This window comes from Lagopus muta, chromosome 14 (assembly GCF_023343835.1).
Source record: "Lagopus muta isolate bLagMut1 chromosome 14, bLagMut1 primary, whole genome shotgun sequence".
NCBI lineage: Eukaryota > Metazoa > Chordata > Aves > Galliformes > Phasianidae > Lagopus > Lagopus muta.
In genome coordinates this window covers 828,075-840,721 of record NC_064446.1, presented here as the reverse complement: position 1 = coordinate 840,721, position 12,647 = coordinate 828,075, and the positions used below count along the sequence as shown (strand labels likewise).

The 12,647-nt window shown below is 58.2% G+C and overlaps 1 protein-coding gene across 3 annotated transcripts; it reads right to left on the bottom strand.

The window, feature by feature from the left end:
* Positions 1 to 5,758: 5,758 nt before the first annotated feature.
* Positions 5,759 to 12,322, bottom strand: STING1 (stimulator of interferon response cGAMP interactor 1). 3 transcript variants are annotated; one of them, XM_048960306.1, is made up of 8 exons: positions 8,224 to 12,322; positions 7,965 to 8,139; positions 7,522 to 7,766; positions 7,252 to 7,426; positions 6,950 to 7,058; positions 6,587 to 6,825; positions 6,124 to 6,310; positions 5,759 to 6,037 (listed from the first exon to the last, which is right to left on the bottom strand). In XM_048960306.1, the coding sequence occupies exons 3-8, from the start codon at positions 7,764 to 7,766 to the stop codon at positions 5,859 to 5,861; spliced, it is 1,134 nt and encodes a 377-aa protein (XP_048816263.1). In that variant the 5' UTR covers positions 7,965 to 8,139; positions 8,224 to 12,322; the 3' UTR covers positions 5,759 to 5,858. The 3 variants fall into 3 exon arrangements, with proteins under 3 accessions (XP_048816263.1, XP_048816265.1, XP_048816262.1); XM_048960308.1 differs by having other exon boundaries at positions 8,525 to 12,322; XM_048960305.1 differs by having other exon boundaries at positions 7,965 to 12,322.
* Positions 12,323 to 12,647: the final 325 nt, after the last annotated feature.

Below are 12,647 nucleotides of genomic sequence, written 5' to 3'. Positions count from 1 at the left end.
TTGAGATCTCAGTCTTGCTGAGAGCTGCTGTCAGACCAACACAGGCACTGATGGTGCCAGCTGAACTTAAACCACAGCACTTACAGCTGGGGAAATAGGCACTGCAGGTGCAAGTCTGAGCAATTGAGAGAAAGATGCGTTTCAGACTCTTGGCTAGCAGTTTGGTTAAAAACGGGGATGTTGGGATTGACGTGTGTGTTAACTCCGTGTGTGCTCTGCCAGAGTTTAAAAGCTCAAGTGCGAGTTGCAGTTGCAGCATGCAGTAGCATCAGGTCAGTTCATTGTGCTGGCAGCTCTCAAATTTAATTTATACATGCTCACCTTGTGGCGGGGACGCCAAGCTCTGAGCACTGAGAGAAGTGACCTTGGGCAACCTGCTGCTTTTCTGTACCATCTCAAATAAGCCTGCTTCTCAAATAGGCTTTTTCAGATGTAAAAAAAAAGCAAAGTAATGTGAGCACAAGGGCTTTTCCTGGGGAACCAAGCTTTGAAAGGACAAACTTCATGCTGGCTTTGAGAATTTGAGAGCAGCTAACGTGCAACACTGGAGGGCAGCACAGCATCGCCGCAGTCCCTGCTGCCCACCTCCGGCGTGGGGCTCCTCGTGGGACCTCCTCACCTTACAGGCGCCTTTCTGTGCAGAACACCAGCACGCTTTGCTCCGCTGCAGCACAGCCCTCTGTGGCTGCACGCACTCGTATTTGCTCACTGTTTCAGCCTTGTGAGCACCACTGCGAAGCTGACTGTAAAAACCCAGGGCCTGCACAGTTATCAGCCAGACCGATTTGCTCCTGGGAGGTTAATTGGGGTGAGATCTAAGGATACAAACAAAAACAAGTCCTGATGAACCTTTTTAGCTGTTCTCAGCTATCCTTAGACTGACTTTCTGCTCAGTGTGTAGCGATAGGACGGGGCGGAACGGCTTTAAGCTAAAAGACAGCAGATTTACATTAGGTAATGGGAAGGATTTTTTAATTCAGAGGAACAGGTTGCTCCATCTCTGGAGGCGTTCAAGGCCAGGCTGATCTGGTGGGTGGCAACCCTGCCGTGGCAGGGGTTAGAAGTGGGTGATCTTTAAGGCCTCAGCTGTTCTATGGTTTCTTACCAGCTGCTCCAAAAGTGTCAGAATGAGTTTGTTGGGTGTGTGAGAGCACCAGCAAAGCCGAGAATCCTTGCTACCTCTTGCCACCAGAAGTCAGGCTTGGGGGTTCTCTAGATGTTTCATCCATGCCACCATTTACATCCAAGGACGAAACTACAAAACTACTAAAGCTTCAAACTTCATTCTGTCTTTTTCACTAGGCAGAAACACGACAGCCAAGGTATATGCTTGGCACGAGCTCTCAAGACGCAGCAGACAGTTGTTCCTGGGAATGTAAGCAAAAACAGGAAACCTCAACACATTTTCCATGATCCAGTCACTAACCACCAGCAAGAGCAGGAGGGAGAAAGCCAACATCCGCATCAGCTGCTCAGCTTCACAAGTAAGTTAGTTCTTCCTTTAAGCCACGTCTGTCCTTATGCTGCTGATGTTGGCGTGTGAACACACAAGCGTTCTTTATCATCTTTGTCACTGCAAACTGGATGAATTGAAATGGCTCAGCAAGTTCTTCTGACTTTGAGCAAAACTGATTTTTGCACGGTTTGTGGGCCAGAGAAACCGTGCAGAGGCTTAAAGAGAAAAAAAGGTCATTTCCCCATGGCAAGCAGCAACGATCCCAAAGCCTTTAAACGATGCTTGGGATTGATACCCAGATATGTTTGAGAGGACTTGAAATGTCAGTCTTTGAAGATGTCAACCAGGTTGAAGGAACCATCTTGCAGTAAAGGACAGATTCTGTTGTTGGTGAGCAACACCAGTTGCCTTTTTTAAAGCTTTCTTGCTGCTCAGCAATGCAGCAGGCGCAGCCCAACCTGTCCGAGGTGCCCCATCCATCACAGGGCAGCAAGCAGAGGAGCAAGGCTTCCCAGAAGAGCTGGATGATGTTTCCAGCTCTCCAAGTGTCCTTTACAGGAACATGCTTCAGAGGGTCATACTGATGCTGGCCTCTCAACCCCTAAACCCAGCAGTAAAACAGGAGAGGAATTCTCTCTCCTCAAACCCAGAGTCACAGATGTCAGCATCAGCTGGGAGTTCTGAGCAGAACAGGTAGGAGTTAAAAAATCCCCAGGCACACCTGGAGAGGGCAGCTCCAAGAGGTGCAGCCCTGCTGGCAGGCTGCTCACCCTAAGAGGGTCTCGTGTGCCTGATGTGGGGCTGGCTTCTGGCACCCAGTGGGGCCATGTGGGCTGGAACTGGCTTCTCAGCCAAAAACACTTCTCATCCTAATCCTAAAGCAACTCTTAGCTCCATCCCCTCCTTTAAATATTGGCTCGTGTAGCTGGAGTCAGCCTTAACATTCCTGGGGCTTCCAGTGTAGTGATCTTTAATACATGAATTCCTCCATAAAAAGAGATCTGAAATTCACTGTATCCAAACAGAAAGGCAAGAATTAAGGAGCACTTTGCCTCCCCATTCCCAGCCCTCTGTCCCTGACAGTTGCTGCATTAGTGCAGGTTGCAGGGCAGGCTGCAGTGGTGGCTTTTCATCCATGGCAAAGAGGACGTGCAAGAGCAGGGCTTAAAGACACAACAGAACCTGCTGGGGTAGGAGGAGCTGCGGGAAGCCTCGGCCTCGCTTGGCAGCTGTGTCCAAAGTCGGCCCTGGCCCCAGTCCTTGTGCAGCCAGGGTACATCTGGCTCTGCCTTGCTCACCCAATCCTGACCATGAAATCACTTCCCTGCTCCATGCTGGGCCTCTCCCATCATCGCCGGCTGATGGTAGACCCCACAGAGGTGGTTTCTGGGTTGCCTGCCCTTGCAGAGTAGCAGATCTGCTGCTCTCTGACACAGCATGCCAGGATCATGCCACCCTGTGAGGTGCTGCCAGCTCAGCCCCGCTACTGAAGGTGACCTGGGCTGTGGGTGGCTGTGCCAGGCACCTCTGGGCCAGCATGGTCCCCACAGAACGAGGCCAGGGGCACAGGGCAGCGGTGTCTATGCTCCAGTCTGAGCCTGGCAGAGCTGCATGGGTGACCTGCAAATGAGGTCCTGCAGATGAGGCTGTGCTCCACACATCTCCGGCATGAAACACAGGCTGCAGCAAGGACAGGTTGTATGCAGAGCATTTCAAGGCCTCTAACACCACGTGTGTCCCCTATGCCAATTTGGTCATCAGCTCCTTGAGCCCTGGGTGCACAGGACCCTACAGTCACACTGCAGGGCTGGCTGGGAAGCTCAGTGTGCTCACTGCAGGGAGCAGCAGCAGAAGCCCCCCAGCAGCAGTGTGCTGCTGCAGCAAAGAGCACCAAGCCAGGCTGCAGCGCGTGCTGGGCACCTCTTGAAGTGTTTGGCTGTGGATGTTTGGCTTGGGGCCGTGCTCCTGTCCTGCAGCACTCACGCTCAGGTGCTCAGGTTTAAGACAGAGCCTCACACACAGCTCTGCTTCTGTTGGTAGCCCTGTACCTGAGCGTACCCAGACCCAGGTGGTGTGCAGGGGTGTCGGGGCTTTTGTACCCCCTGCCCGAGGTGGTGACAATGGCTGCTGCAGACAGCACTGCCCTGCGAGTGCCAGCCAGCAGCGGGCACCATTGGCTGCCCTAACAGCTCAGGTCTGGGGGAGCTTCCACTGCTGTGCCTTGCTGTTGCTGCCTCTGCGCCAGCCCTGCCCGCCGCGCTCGGCCAGCCATGGCTGTCCCATTGCCATTGCTTGGCCCTGCCTTTGTCCTTGAGCAGCAGCGTGAGCTGTGCTGTCAGACGTCAGCACGACCCGCTGGAACAAGCCGCGCCGTCCCTCTGCGCCCACGCCTGTCCCCAGTGCTGAGCCCAACCTGGCCTTGCTGAGGGCGGCAATGGGGAGCAGTGCCCAGACCAGGAGGGAGCTGCACGCTGCTGCTGCACGACTATCCCTGCAGAGAGAAGCACGCAGATGGGGGCCATGGTGCTGCTGGCTTTGCTGCCCTGCAGCTGCCGCTGGCTGCGCCCCACTGCTGAGCTCAGCTCTGGCACCGCACGCTTCCAGCCCAGCAGATGCTCCTGCTCTCCAGAACAAGGGGCGGACGGTGGATTCGGGCCAGCGCCGCTGCCCCCACCCGCGCAGGGTGAGCAGAGCCCTCAGGGCAGCACCAGCGTGTTCCCCCCTGCAGGAGGTCCCCACCCTTTCATCTGTCGCCTTCGTCTCTTGCACAGATCCCAGAGATTAGGCTGCAGATTAAGGCTTTACTGAATCCTGCCGTAGGTTCCAGCTCCAATCCCAGCAGGATCAATGTGCAGCCACGTCTCCCTGTAAGCTCGCTGGAGCCTGGAGAGGCAATTTCCCACCCTGTGCTGCTCTGTGCATGGGGGATGCAGCCCCAGTAATTGCATAGACTGTGGCAGCTGCCAGGCTTTGTCCTGGGAAGGAAGGCTGGAGAGAGGAGCTGGGGCTGCCCAGAGGATGGAGCCAGCCATGGCCTGCAGACAGCTGTGCTCAGCCCTGCAGCGGCTGACTCCTCCCTGAGGCTGGAAGTGCAGGCTGAGCACCTGGGAGCTCTCAGGTGGCCTCATCCTTTTGCTAAAGTCTCGAAAGCTGGGAGGGACCAAAGGGATTGAATCCATATAGGGGTGCTGCAGCACCAGAAGGTAACAATCCAACTGAACTGCCTGTCTGCTTTTAGCAAAAGGGGACACTGAGGCACAGAGCAGCAGCATACAGCTCTGTGGCCTCCCCAGGCTGCTGACAAAGGGGTTTTGGCATCAGGCGGCGGGGGGCATGCGTCGTGTGGGCAAACGGTGTGGGTGCTGCTGGGTGCTGAGCAGCTCAGGGAACGCTCAGTGGGGTGTTCTCACTGCAGAGAGGTCCAGGCATGTCCCCGTGGGCTGAGTCCAGGCGCAGCCCTCTCTTCAGTCTAAGCATTTGCCCTAAATCAGCCAGGGCTGCAGCTGGAGTGAGGCAGAGCACACAGCCAGGGGCCTGGCACATCACCTGAGGCTGGAGAAACACTGGGTGCTGCAGAAGGCTGCCAGCATAAAGTGACTGCATGGAGCAGATGCAGAGAGGTTCCTTGTGCTGTAGGATGTCCGAGGGCAGAGGTGCCCAGGCCTGATGAAGATGTCTGTGTGCATAATTACTGCTGGGATGGGTCAGCTCAGGGACCTGGCACACACACACACGTGTGGCCGGGACTGGGGCACTGCCAATGAGCCCAAGATTTGGGATCATGAACTTCCCCCCAGAGGAAAACACCTCACATGATCACAGGATGTAGGGTCAGGAGGGTCTTTCAAGATCATAGCACCGTAGAGTGGGTTGTGTTTGGGTTGGAAGGGTCCTTTGAGGACTGTGATCATTAGGTCATGGAACCATGGAATCACAGAACAATTGGGTTGAAAGAGACCTCACAGCCCCCCAGCCCCACCCTGCCATGGGCTGCCCGCCCCCCAGCTCAGGCTGCCCAGGGCCCATCCACAGCACGGGGCACCTCCAGAGATGGGGCACCACAGCTCTGAGCAGCAGTGCCGCCGCCTCGCCTCCCTCTGGCTGAAGGATTTCTAACCTAAATCCCCTCTTCTAGTTTAAAAGTGTTCCCCATATTCCTGTCACTGTCTGCCCATGTAAAAAGTCATCACTCCTCCTGCTCACGTGCTCCCACCGCTCCTGGAAGGCTGCAGTGAGGTCTCCCCTGCGCCTTCTCCACGCTGAACATCCTCAACTCTCTCAATATGACACAAGGCAAAACCCGATTAGAACACACCACACATTCTTGTGCGTACACGAGAAATGCACAACGCAAACAACGGTCACGGGGCTGCAGGCTCCCGGGTGCCAGGGAGCGCCGGGCTCAGGGGCGGTCACTGCGCAGAGGCTGGGGCAGGTCAGAGGAGCTGACCTGCAGGCTGAGCTCCACGGAGCCGGTGCCCAGGGTTTGCTCCTCGTGCACCACGTACTCCTCGCGCTGCTGCTGCTGCAGGTGCCGGAGGATCAGCCCGGACAAGAAGTGGCTCTCGGCCTCCGCCGGTTCTGGAAAGAGGAAAGGCAAAGCCGCGCTCGTGTCCGTGCTGAGGCGGGGCTCTGGGCGGGGATCTCGGCAGAGCGGCCGTGCTCACCTTCATAGGCGATGAGGCGGTACGTGCCCGCGCACTCCCTGGAGCTGCCCAGGATGTCCCGCAGCGTCCTGTAGAACAGCCGCGCCTGCTCCAGCCGCTGCTCCCTCCCGAAGGCTGCGCACTCATCCTGCGCCATGGCGAACAGCGTCTGCAGCGGGGATGCAAACTCCAGCACGCAGGGCCTGGGCTGCGGGGAGACGGCGTGGGAAGGGCAGCGCCGCTGAGGGCTTGGTGCTGTGCACAGTGCCCATACCTGGAGGTGCCCCGTGCCACGAGGAGCCCCGGGCAGCCTGAGTTGGCGAGGGGCAGCCGGCAGGGGCGGGCTGGGGGGCCGTAGGGCCCTTCCAACCCAACCGTTCTGTGGTTCTATGGGTTGAGCGGTGCAGCTCTGCCTTGCCTCCATCCCCAGCCTGCACCTGGGGACACCTCACCCACCTGGGGATGCAGGGCTGCCCCAGCATACCTTGTCGTCCTTATCCCTGATCACATACAGGCTCTGTCTGTAGACTCTTCTTTTGATGCCTGCCCGGGTCAGGGTGGTCTCAGGAAGGTCTGCCAGGTACTGGATGTTGCTGTCAGCTTTCTCCAGGTCATCCCAGATGTCACAGTTCAGTGGGACCAGGATGTGGAGCTTCCAGGCATCGCGGTGTGCCCGCAGCATGGGGTTGGCCCTGCTGATCTCTTCCATGCACTCCTTCAGGCCTGGAGGAAGAGCGAGGTTTGGGGGGAGAGCGGCATTGGGGTCTGCTCCTCACTGTGGAAGTGGCAGGGCTGTGGGAGCCATTTCCATCCATAGCTGTGATAGTGCAGGGGAACAGCTACGTACGTGGCAGAACTATTTTCAGGTAGCCGACGTAGTAGGACCAGGCGAGGCCGTGAGCAACGTTCTTCTTGGAGCTCTCAGTGAGCTCTGACACCTCCACCGCTGAGAGCTTCTGCAGAGGGAAAAGGAGGAAAAAAACAGTGGCAGGGCTCAGGGGGGGCAAAGGGCGATGCCTGTGCCAGCACCCAGAGCGGTGGTGGCCCTGCAGATGGGAGGGCAGGGCAGAGTGTGCCCAGCCCCTTCCCAGCAGCGCTCTGCACATACGGAGCCAGGTGGCTGAACACCACTGCTGAGCATCCCCTTACCTGCAGCCCGAGGGCGAGGACCAGCAGCTGGCACAGGCAGGCGAGGGCGAGGCGGGGGCTGTGCCCGTCGTCCTCTTGAGGGTCCAGGTAGGCTGAGCCGCCGATAAGGAGCAGGGCCAGGTGCCAGCGTGGAGGAAAGCAGGCACACAGCATCTGCCAGAGGCTGCCGTGGTGCCTGGATGGGCGAGGGACAAGAGGTGGGCTGACACCTGGGCTGGAGGGGCCAGGTGGGAGCCGGAGACAGGGAGCGGATCCCCCAGTGGTGCTCACCTGGAGTGCAGGTGGAAAATCTCCTCTGCCAGGCAGCAGCAGCCCTTGAGCAGCACCCCGAGCTGCAGGGCCGCCAGCTGGGTGCAGGCACGGTGGGTGATGGACATCAGGGGTTCCCCAGTCAGGAGCAGCACCACGAAGCACACAGCCAGCAGCACGCATGCCGCATGCTGTGCCCGCCCCGCGCGGGGCTCGGGGACGAGCAGGGCAGCAGGGCTGCTCCTTGTCGACGGATCCTGGGGCATCTGCGAGCAGGAAGTTGGGATGGGGGGCAGCAGCCAGGACCCCCGAGATCCACATCAGCGCGGCGGAGAGTGGACATGCACGCCCAGAGCTCAGTCAGCACTCCAAAGCTCGCAAGCACAGCCCAAACCGGCGCCTCGCCGACCGCTCTGCCGCCCCTGCTGCTAACGCCACCCTGCTCCGCACCCGTGGGCACTTACCGAGGTGCGGCCGTGATGCTCGGCACCGCGATGTCTGCGCCGAGGGCAGTGGGCGTAGCAGCGCTCAAGCACGCACAGCCACAGCCTCCGCTTCCTCTGGATGCGACCGCTATGCGCGGGGTCGGCACCAGCTCCCGGCGCACGGAGAGGGCAGAGCTGCACGGCTGCTGCAAACCTAATGGAGAACAAAATGAAAATGAAAGCTGCTCTGGCAGCTGTAAGTGGCAAGGGAAGGCGTGGAGCCTCCCATGCTGGGCACCTGGGGGGTGTCTGTGGCTTTGGGCCCTGGGCAGCTAGGGGGAATGCTGCAGGTTACAACATGCAGGAGTTTATGGCTCTGGAAAACCCCAGCATCCCTGCCAACTCACAAAGGATAGAATGAGGAAGGAAATGAAAGCAAGCTTGTTTTCGCTTCAAGTGGGTTTCCAAAGCAAGCAGAACTTCAGCAGCAATGGATTCCTCCAGTGAGGCTGACACAGCATTCCCAACACAGCAGCCTGGGGCTCTGCTCATGGGCACCAAGGGTATGGCTGGAGCTCCTGCCCACCTTGCTTACCCACCTGGGCGCTGCCGCAGCCCGGGCTCCTGATGCAGGCAGAGAGCCGTGCGCCTCCCCAGTGCCAAGGCCGGCCAAAACAGGCAGGTGCCTGCTTTTACCCCTGTACCACGGGTCTGTTCCTCACTCCCAGCTCCTGCCCGTGGCTGTGCCGCTCTCCTGCTTTTTCAATGCCCCCACTCTATTCTGCCCTATTTCTTCTGGAGAAGAGGAGGCTCAGGGGAGACCTCATTGCGCTGTACAACTTCCTGAAGGGAGGTTGTGGTGAAGAGGGATTTGGCCTCTTCTCCCAGGCAACGAGCAGGACACGGGGCAATGGCTGCAAGTCGTATCAGAGGAGGTTTGGGTTGGACATGAGGAAGAACTTCTTCTCTCAGAGAGTGCTCAGGCACTGGAATGGCTGCCCAGGGAGGTGGTGGAGTCGCCGTCCCTGGCAGTGTTCAAGAGGCGCCTGGATGACGTGCTGCGTGATGTGGTTTAGTGCTTGTGGTGGCAATGGTGATGAGGAGACGGTTGGACTGGATGATCTTATAGGTCGTTTCCAACCTTGTGATTCTATGATTCTATGCCCATCTCGCTTTTGCTTCCAGGCTCTGCCCTGTGCCTGTCTCCTGTCTGCAAACACTGAATGCTCTGGAGCTCCTGCCCTCTCCTTGGAACTTCCTCACACATCCATTGGGGTTCTCAACTCTTTTGTGACACCAGAGCTTCTTCCCTAAGAGATTTTCTCCGTTTGATAATAGATAAATCTGTGATTTATCAGCCTTCTTTCGATGTCCTTTAAGCTGCCAGCACCTGCAGTGCCCATGGCAGTGGGTTCTTGTGCACGTGTCGGATGGAGGAGCACTTCTGCTTGTGGGGCTGTTCCAGTCTGCTGCTCTTTGAGGTGTTCCCATTCTTGTGCCGGGACACCTGCAATGCCCCCAGGTCCCAGGAGCCTTTGCCCTCCTGCCGTGAGCTGCCTCTCACCCAGCTCCTGGCACAGGGAAGCAGGCATCCGCATATTTCCTCACGTCCCGCCGTGTGGGCAGTGGGCACAGCATGGGCCTGAGTGAAGTGAGATCACAGCAGCGTGATGCTGCAGGTGCACACGCCTTCCAGCCACTTCTCATTTGTAACAGGTCAGAGAATCATAGAATCACAGAACCGTGTTGGAAGGGACCCCGGAGGCCGTGCAGTCCATCCCCTGCAGAGCACAGGGACACCCAGCAGTGCTTGCAGCCCATCCAGCCAGACCTTGGCTGCCTGCAGGGATGGGGCAGTCAATCCCACTCTCAGCGTCACTGATGAAGATGTTAAAGAGCATCAGTCCCAGCACGGACCCCGGAGGGCCACCGCTTGTCCCTGATCTCCATCCACACATGCAGCCATTGACCGCTGGCCACCGTCCTCCAGGTGCCACCTTGTGCACGCCTGGCTTCCTTCTCCCATTGCGCAGCTGTAACTACACGGGGGTGTGGCCGTGTTCTTTCCTTGTTCCTCCTCTCCCACCCACTTACAGGAAACCACTGCTGCCTTCTTGGCCAGGACTTGCATCTGAGGGAGGTTCGTGGAGGAGAGACACTGGGCAGGAGTCGGTCCTGGGGCACACATCCCCCGTGCCATGAAAATGAGCTTTAGTTTGGTTTGCACCAAAACCAGAACAAGCTTGTGAAAGAACAAACAAAGCAACCATGGGAGGATGGGGCAGCAATTGCCAGAAATGGAAACCACATCAACAAAACAGCAACAATTTCTGTGCCTGCGTAGAGGACAGTGCGTTTGTTTGGATCGTCGTGTGCTGCAATTCCCCCAAAGCCTTTTTCTTCTTGTAGAAAAACCCATGGCTTAAAAGCAAAACCAATAGAAGAGCAAACGAAGCCCCCAGCATTGCTTTGATGCATGAAGAAAAACCTCCGTCTCCTGGACAGTTTTTTTTTGTGCTCCTGTTGCCCTAAAGCCTCCTTGGAATTTCCTCACACATCCATTGGGGTTCTCAACTCTGTGTTTTTAAGCACATTTAACTGAGACCGAGAGCAAATCACTGCAGAACTCACTTCCATCAGGCTTCAAAGCTGTGTCAGTTCTGGGTTTGAGTTGTGGTGTGGGAAAGGGAAATCGAGGTGAGGCACGAGGCAGCGTGGGGCTGTTTGAGAGCCTCTCAGCTCACCTGGCCCTGTGCAGCCACGTCCCCTGTGCACAAATCAGTGACGTGGGAGGTGCCGTGGGGGCTCAGTGCTGCCCCATGTCCAGCTGCCATCCAGCTGTACCCCAGCCCTGTTCATTGCAGGGAGTTGGACCGGATGGCCTTTAGAGGTCCATCAACTCAAACCGTTTTGTGATTCTGCAATAACAACTATGAAAATGAATTTTCTACATTCCTTAGAGAAGCTCACATCCATGTGGTAGGAAATAGAAAAACGTCCCTGGCAGAAAAATGAAAACGAAAGTGTTTTTAAACTGTTACTTTCACAGATGTTGATTATCCGGATTGAGTTCTACAATCACAGAATCACAGAATGCCCTGCGTTGCAAAGGAGCACAGTGCTCATCCAGTCCCAACCCCCTGCTGTGTGCAGGTCGCCAACCAGCAGCCCAGGCTGCCCAGAGCCACATCCAGCCTGGCCTTGAATGCCTGCAGGGATGGGGCATCCACAGCCCCCTTGGGCAATCTGTTCCAGTGCCTCACCACCCTCTGTGTGAAAAGCTTCCTCCTAATATCCAACCTGAACTGTTGTTCAAAGGGGGCTTTTCAGAGCTCAATAAGGAACAAACAGCAATCCAGGCTGCTTCTGTCGCCACTGTGAGCTCAACTGAGTTTTCCAATTTGGTGACAAAATCCACAGAGCTCTGAAAAAGGAGGGCCCAGTCCTCAGGATTTGTGACCCGAAGGCGTCCCAAGAACTGCTCAAGCAGCAGTGTAAAGTAAAGCAGAAGAGCCAAGCAGGAGGCTGCCCTTCCTGCAATCCTGACAGCATTCTGGTGCTCTGAGAGCCACAGGCTGTTTTCAGCATGAGAGGGGGATGTGAAGCTGCTGCCTGAAGCACGTCTCTGCCCAGCCATGGCGAAAGAGCTCTGTGTGCTGGGAGACACTCTGTGTGCTAAAGCTGCTGGAGGAAACACCTGAAGTTGTCGTAGAAAGGGCAGCAGCAGCAAAGCCAGAGGGAGCAGAGACAGCCTGTGCCTCCCCAGGGCCTCGCGGTGCTGCAGGACGAGCGCAGCCCTGCTGCCAGCACCGCGCGGGGCAGCTGGGCGCAGCCAGCGGGTGGATGCACACAGCTGCGGCGCGGAGCTGAGGGTTTCACCGCCCCGTCTCTCCTTCGAGCCCTTCACGTGAGAATGCGAAGGGCAGGGAGCGGCCCTGCTGCAGCATCTGAAGGCAAGCGGACGGGTGAGGTTAAAAACCCCGCTGTAATTCACTGTAAACGAACACTCCGGGAACCAGGCTGTCCTCCGATGGCTGAAAAGGAGCAGGAGCTGGAGACCTGCCGCGAGCACGGCCTCCCAGCTCCGACAGCGGTTACACCACGGGCCGCTGCCCGTCTCCGCGCCACGCGCTGGGCACGGCGCAGGCTGCCCGAAACTCCCGCGCGCTCCCGCGGCGCCGCCCCTCACATCGGCGGCGCGGCCGAGACTTCTTCCCGCCCCAACTACTCGCGAGACCTTTACGTCTCGCGAGGTGTTTTGCGTCACGCGAGGCGTTTGCTTCACGCGAGATCGTTGCGTCACGCGCGGCGGCACCGTCGTATCCCTCCGCGCTCTCCCCCTCCCCCTTCTGGAGAGTTCTGTGCGCGCGCCGCACGGCAAATAGTCCCCGCGTCTTCCGCCCGCCCCCGCCCCGCCCGGCTCCGCGCCCCCGGCCCGGCTCCGGCCCTCCCCCCGCGGCGTTCTCTCCCGGGCTCCTCCCGCTTCGCTCCGGGCGGCGGCGGTGCGGCGGCGGGCAGGGCACGGCGGAGCGATACGCGGAAGGGGTCAAGCCAGAGCGGCGCGGCGCAGCGCATAAAGCGGCGGCGGCGGAGCGAGCGGCGCGGCGCGGCATTAGCGAGCGCAGCGCGGCCGGCCCACGGAGCAGCGCGAGGCCGCGCCGGGCCCCTCGCCGTACCGCCGCCTTCCGGGCCCCCTCCCCTCCCTCTCGTCTCCTCCCTCCC